The sequence below is a fragment of the Oratosquilla oratoria genome, chromosome 9 (genome assembly GCF_046742065.1).
Source record: "Oratosquilla oratoria isolate Oo_2021 chromosome 9, ASM4674206v1, whole genome shotgun sequence".
NCBI classification, from domain to species: Eukaryota; Metazoa; Arthropoda; class Malacostraca; order Stomatopoda; family Squillidae; genus Oratosquilla; species Oratosquilla oratoria.
Window position 1 is genome coordinate 59,211,769 of NC_134785.1, and position 7,639 is coordinate 59,219,407.

General features: G+C 41.5%; 1 protein-coding gene across 1 annotated transcript in view; it reads right to left on the reverse strand.

Moving 5' to 3' along the window:
* Positions 1-382: 382 nt before the first annotated feature.
* The window catches only part of LOC143028081 (uncharacterized), an 11,309-nt gene continuing 4,052 nt past the window's right edge, over positions 383-7,639 (reverse strand). Inside the window, exons 2-6 of the mRNA XM_076189721.1 lie at positions 7,103-7,181; positions 6,246-6,430; positions 4,779-5,208; positions 4,418-4,507; positions 383-4,113 (exon numbers count right to left, since the gene is read on the reverse strand). Of these exons, the coding sequence (XP_076045836.1) occupies positions 3,093-4,113; positions 4,418-4,507; positions 4,779-5,208; positions 6,246-6,430; positions 7,103-7,181 (1,805 nt within the window). The 3' untranslated portion in view covers positions 383-3,092. The remainder of the gene's footprint in view (positions 4,114-4,417; positions 4,508-4,778; positions 5,209-6,245; positions 6,431-7,102; positions 7,182-7,639) is intronic.

The following is a 7,639-nucleotide window of genomic DNA, read 5'->3' on the forward strand; positions in this document are numbered from 1 at the left end:
AAAAAAAAAATATATATATATATATATATATATATATATATATATATAGATAGATAAATAGATAAATAAATAAAAGGGGGTGGTGGGACTCCAGCAACACATTCCAGACTGTGTAACCCCACTAAGGCCTCCAGACTCAAAATCAGAACTGGAAGGTTTCACTAATCTTGTCCCGGAATGTGAAGGAGCCAGTAGCTGACACCAGACTGCTTGCGTATGCTGGACAAGCTGACAGAACCCATTAAGGAGTCCTGACAGAACCGCCAAGCGCTGACAGACCCGATAAATAAATCCCATTGACTTGGTTAAAAATTTAGTTAACTTGAAGTTTCACTCGTGTGTGTGTCAAAGAGAGAGAGAAAGAGGGAGAGTGGGAGAGAGAGAAAGAGGGAGAGTGGGAGAAATGGTACAGTGGAGTTTCTACTGATAAAGACTGAAATGTCATATAGATAATTAAGGTAAATCTATTGAACCAAACAAATATTGAACAAATGACACGTGGGTTTTATTAAACAGTTCAATCCACAAATGTCTGGAGCATACAGTCATTTGTACCCAGCATCATCATGTAACCATTTATCTTTGTATCAGAATAGGATTGGCCAACCCACGGCCAGTTGATCATTGCACTTCGTCACCCGTAACCAGCACTTCTATCCTTGGGGACAATATCAGAGTCAGTACTAAGGAGAATTTTAAGAAAATGGAGGCAGAAGGTCGTTCAGCATGCCATATTGGTGAAACGGGACCTGAATAAACTATAAACATTTGCTCGCTGGCCAAGCGGGCTAGGGTGTTGCTACTTGTGGCATAGGTCAAGGTGACGGCAATTCAAATTGTGCCACCAGCGAGTTGGACCAAGAGCATGGTTCATTAAATTCCACACTTCAAAGTCCTATGAAAAGGGCATTGTTTTAGCCTCTTGATAGGGGGAGTTCCTCAGGTTAACCGTGTCATCGTCATTTACAAAAGTACAAACTAGATTAGTCGTATCTGCTCCATCAAAGGACTGAATCCGCTTCTTAAGGACTAACTTTAATATACGAAAATTAAATAAGAATTTATTTAAATATCATATGTAATTAATAATATACAATTATTACTTCTATGCTTCTTTCAGACTTACAAATATGTTTATTTTTAGATGAAGTGTATTACATGTGTATTTGCAAAAGTTTGTAGAAATATTTGAGGAATGTCTTCTTTGAGTATCTGTCGTATTATATTTGTGAAGTTGGTGTATGCATATATGTATGTATGCATGCATGCAAGTATGTATGCATGTATGTATGTATGTACGGATGTATGTACATATGCATGTATATATATATGTATGTATGTATGTATGTATGTGTGCGTGTACTAGGATCACACACAGCTTATCACAGAGATCGTGTGAGATAAGGAGATATCTCAAAAATATAAGAATGAACTAATACTGTGGTCTTCGAAACTGACTAGGCTGGAAGTGCTGAGATCAACCTCAAGGGATGAGGACGAGTCCCCAACCGTGTTCAGGACTCCCCCCTTGGTGGGGGGAGGGGAGAGGGTTCATCGGGACCACATCTATTTAGATTCAAACTAGTTTTTCTAAGAACTACAAATCTAGTGATTCTAGATCCTACGTCATCTCTGGGACATTGTACTATTATTTTCAACCATTATGAATAAAATTGATGTATAAATATTTCACTTATTCAGTCAACTTTGTTATAAGCGTTTTGTGTAGGGGATGGAGAACTGGTACAGTACTACCTCTCATTAATGGACTAAAAGGGGGTTAACGGTGTCCGTTGATGTGAATAATCCGTTGATTTGGAGTGGTTTTTAGGTGACATAGTGATTGCACAGCACTAAACAACAGCACCAAAAACACTGAAAACACAGCAAAAACACCGCAAACACAGCTAATTAACGTCCGTTAATGAGAGGTAGTACTGTATAGGTGTTAAGTGTTAACACCGTGTTAAAGCATGACGCTTGGAGGCATTAACCCGGCAACACCAGTGCCATGTCGCACCGTATAGATGTCATTCTGCTAAGTGCCAGACGATCTTATTCAGCTGAGGAGAGACCTGGAGTGCCTGAACGGGGCCACGGTCAATTGAAACCCCAATCATTCCAGGGATCGTCCCCTCGGATGAATATGATAACTGTCTAATGTTCACAAAACAAAAAGTCATATGTACAATATGGCATATTATCTTGTTTGTACAAAGTAACAATAATAACAAATTATTTCTTATAGAACTAATGTTTGGCAGTTAATATATTATATATATATTTTTCATATTCATGTATACATAGATAATGCTCTATGGAACATCAGATGTATGCAATTAAGAAGATGATTCAACCGAATTAGTTGTTTTTCTATATCACACACACATCGCATAGTATCAGAAATTAGCGATTTCTTCTCACGAATGAATCCGTTTCTCTTTACTTAACTACTTTCTCTTTCAATTTATCATCTCTCTGCAGCCCATGCGTTAGATGTCTTTATTCCCATGAGACCACAAATGCAAAGATGCACTGAGAGAACCCGAAAGCGCGTCCACTTTTTTCCAAAAAAACTCAAGACGTATAGCGTTTGAACCCGTATAATTTATCTTTGGTGACATTCCAAGAGGGTGTAGACAGGTCTTGAGAATGATAGAATCAGGATCTACAGGTGTTCCTCCTGTAGAAAATCCTTCAAAGGTCACTCAACAGTCTCTTCATGCCCTCCTCTGCGGTAGGTACAATTTGCACACCAACTATATCAATATGCTTCTTTAACCCCTTTTCGGTGGCCAGAGGTCTCCTTAAGCCAAATAGCATTGCCTGGCATTCACCAGAACATAATCTTAGAATATAACTAAAACAACCAAATGATGCTCCACATTTTCAGGCACAATAGCTACTTTGATTATTTTCTCCTGGCTAAAAACCAACATTTAGACTTGGGTAGCCAGTATTAATCAAGCTTGAGCATTCACTACTGTGGACTATACATCACCCACTGGACAGAATCTGTTCAGTGAAAGAAGAGACTTCGGGAAATGTAGCATCTCTGGGTGATTAGGGGGAGTTTCAGTACTGAAAGGGCTTCATGGTGAAGGGGGACCCTGAACTGAAGGATTTTCTTCAGGAGATGAAAGATCCTCAGAGCTTGAGGCAGCTTCGAGATGTGGAGGAGAATGGAGATCTGGAAGAGCTTCTAGATGTGGAGGGTGGTGGAGATTTTCATGATCTTGAAGATCTCCAAGACGAGGCGATACGAGATAGGAGACAGCCTCAGGAGATGGATGGGTCTGAGGAGACGGAAGTCTTCTACAGGAAACACCGACTCCAGAGAGCGGTGGCACCTCAGGAGCAAGTCTCCTGAAGTGTGAGACCTTTTCGAGGAATAACTCGTTTTCCTCAACGAAGTCAGACTCCAGAGACGACCAAGATGCAAGTGACGCAAGTCTACTGAGGGACTGGTGCTCCGCTTCTGGAGGTAGTGGAGGTTGAGGTGTGCGACTTCTGGAGGTTGGAGTCGTGCCGAGATCAGATTCAAATTCTTCAGTGAGAACAGTATCAGAGCATCCATGAGACAGAAGTGAGGAGGGATCTGTGGACCAGTTGACTGCTGGGAAGGGAGGCGGAGGCATCTCTGGGTCAAGACGCTCGAAGGTTTGGAACTTTTCATGGTTTGGTTCGTTTTCCTTGACCACATCGGCTGGCATGGGTGCCCAAGATGGAGGTCCACTGGATGAGTAAGCAGTTCCACAAGGAAGAGGAGTTTCTTCAGCAACGACATTTCTAGGCACGGGAGGAGTTCGAGTTACTAGAGCATTTCCATCCAGTGCAGTGTTTTTAGAACCGGGAGTTCTAGAGGCTGTGAGGTTGGAGGCAGGCGAGACCCTTCTGGAAATTGTCTGGATCTGGGGAGGTGTCCCGGAGGACGAGGGTGACTCGGGAACCAGAAGACATTTCGGAAGGTATCGGTTGAGCACCGTCCCTCCTGAGGATCTCCGGAGGATCTCCCCGATTCTCCTCCTGATGAGCTTCCTCCTCCTCCGGGTCAGGAGAAAGATGAAGAGGACGTAGATTCCCTGGTAGCTCTCGATCAGGTAAGGGACGTACCTGCAACAGGGTGTGGCACAGAGGTGTATTAGGAAATGCAAGTGAGGAGATGAAGACAGATTGATTTTTTGTTTAGGTTTGGGGAGGGTGGGGCAAAACCATGGTGACTAGATTTACCACATTTTCCCATAAAATAATACTATATAAAAAATATAACTGACACCGAACATATTAAGGGGAACAACATTTTTAGCATTAATTTTGCCAATCTAGCATAATTTCAGCTGCTTTCTAGCATATTTGAGATCGGGTCACCCTGGTCAAAACTAGCAGCAAATCCTGAATAATAGATGGAATGACTTACGAGGTGATCCATCCCCAGGCGGCAATGATGGGCAGCATGAGAACAGAAAGGACGATCCAGAAGAAAACAAGATGCACTTGCTGCCAGAACCTGTGGGAGAACGATGAAGAAGTCAGTAACCGAGGTTCCCTTTTACCAGTCATCGACGTTAACTGTGTCAGGCCATTCTTCTACAAAAAAAAAAAAAAAAAAAAATAATAATAATAATAATGATGATTGTAATAATGATAATAATAATAAAATCTGATGATTGTAAACTAACTACCCATCCACGTTAGTGATGCACATCTCTACCAGGTTAAGTTAAACGGGCATAAGAATCTGGTGTACTTTAACAACAAAAACAATGACAACAACTTACTCGGCTTCGCAGTCGACAGCCGAATGGACACGGAAGAGGCAGTCGTCGCCACGTATAGTTCTGAAGTACCCTCCTCCTGGTCCTTTTGGTCCTCCTTCTCCTCCTCCTCCTGTTGGCCCTCCCCCACTTCCTGGTACTCTATCTGATTCTCTTCCTCCTCCTCCTGGTCCTCTTGGTCCTCCTCCACTTCCTGGTACTCTTCCAGATTCTCCTCCTCCTTCTCCACCTCCTCCTCCTCCTCCTCCTCTTTCCACTGCTTGTTCCTCCACCTGGTCTGCGCTTCTGCCGCATTGGTCCTTGCTTGCGCTCTTCGATCTGTTGGCGGTGATGGTCCTCCTCCGCCGCCAAAAGGTGTAGACCATGAGCAGGAAGCTGGCCGAAGTTTGGCAGATTCTTGGGTAAAAAAAGACCAAGTGGCGAATCTTTCGATCTGAAGGAGAAGCAGACAAGGGAAGGCCTGAGAATGAGTTCCGTGGTACGTACGTACGTACACACGCACACATGCACACACACACACACACACACACACACACACATCACCAAAGACATATCTCCAGATTAATATATAAATAAAATAGTCGGAGAAACACAATTTGTTGAGATCAATAAAGTTGGTTTTTAATACCTGGATAAGGAAATGATAAAAAAAAATATTACAAACATTGATAAGGCCAAAACTGGAATATGCAGCGATAATATGTCACCCAGTACAAAAAAGAATATAAGAAAATTAGAAAGAATGCAAAGAGCAACGACAAAGATGACCCCAGCACTTTCAAACTTGACATATGAACAAAGATTGGCTGAACTGGAATTGCCGACCATGGAACAAAGAAGAGAACGAGGGGACCTACTAGCCAGCTACAGGATAATGAAAGGCAAGGGACTCCTTGATAGATAGGACTTGTTAAAGTGGGACACAGGAAAAACGAGAGGGCATGCAATGAAACTCAAAAAGGACAGCTAGAAAAGAGACCTGAAAAAGAATAGCTTCCCACACTGGACATTGGAACAAACTGGACGAAAACATAGTGTGTGTAAACACTACAAGAATTTGAGAACAAACTTGATCTTGCGAGATACAAAAACGGGGTCACCACGCGCATAGCTCCCCTTCCCGTAAAATACAACTAGGTAAACACACACACACACACACACACACACACACACACACACACACACACACACACACACACACACACACACACACACACACACACACACACACACACACAAGTTAGATGAGAAAGGGGTGTGTGCAAAAACAATACATGAATTTAAAAATAGTTTAGATAAAATGAGATATGAAGACGGGATCTCACGAGCATAGCTCCCCTTCCCGTAAAATACAACTAGGTAAATACACACACACACGTACGTACGTACGTTACGAGAAATCAAGTTGACAGTCTCTCTCAAAACAGGAGTCCCGATCTGAACGACAACAACGACGCGTCCGCTTCTCACCTGTGACAAGGCACGCGCGGTCGTAGACGGTGCTGCGCCTCGGGGGAACGCCTCTGGCCCAGGTCACCAGGATGCCCATGAGGCACTGCAGGAAGGCCAGGCCGTAGCCGAAGGCGAAGTAGATCAGGAACCATCGCCTCCGACTCTGAGTGAAGCTCAGCATCTTGGACATATTCCCAATCCCCCTGAAGGAAGAAGGAAGAAGAGAAGGAGTAAGGCTGTTGTTATGCAGAACAGTTTCCAGCGCTTCTGTCCTTTTGGACAGTCTTTCGTGATAAGGAGTAAAGAAACACATGATAAACAAAGATCAGTAAAACGGATGTGTGGATAAATCAATATAAATTAATTAATAGATTAGTAAACACATATATACGAGTTTATGAATGTTATGTACATGTATATGTATTGATATATATATATATATATGTATATATATATATATATATATATGTATATATATAATATATATATATATGTATATATATATTATATATATATATATATATGTATATATATATATATATATATATATATATTATATATATATATATATATATTAATATATATGGGCAGACAATTTTCTCTTATACATACTTCATTGAGAGTGATGGTTAATTATGCATTTATTATTTTCTTAAATGTATTTTCCATATGTCTTACTAAGGACTTAAGTCCCTTTGAAAGGAAGATTATGTGAAGACATAAACCTTTCAAAGGAAAATAAGTCCATAGTAAGACATATGGAAAATACATTTAAGAAAATAAATGTACAATTAGCCATCACTTTCAATGAAGTATATGTATATTTATATGTATATGGAGGGGTGGTGGATATTGCTGATAAAAGAAATACCCACCTCACTCTTCGAGCGATGTCAATGCAGAGGACAGTCAGCCAAGTGTGCACACTGGCTTTGGAGAAGAAAAGCAGAAAAGCTGAAAAAGTAAGAAATAGTAAGGGACCGTACTCGTTACTAAAACATCATCAAACCATGTCGTTATTCAGATGATTTTTTTTTTTTATCACAGGAATACATTATTTCTATGATCACAAATGTATACATGTATCTACTGTATATACCAAAAGGCTTCTTCCCCCTGACAAGGGGGGTAGCCACCCAAGGGATGCACCCATCCCACTCCCATCCGTCACCTCGTGGATGAGGGGTCTTCCGTGCCTCCCAACCACCGCCCGGGTCGCAAGCAATGCAGCAAGGCACAGCTAGCTCATATAGAGCAAGTAATTGTTGTACAATATCGCACACGTTTTCATTATCGACTATATTCATCGCCATATTATTTACGACGAACGGAAATAATCCCAGAAAAAAATAGGATGAAACCACACCGGGCATAATCCCACTGGACGAAATCCCACTCTTGAAATGTCAAGC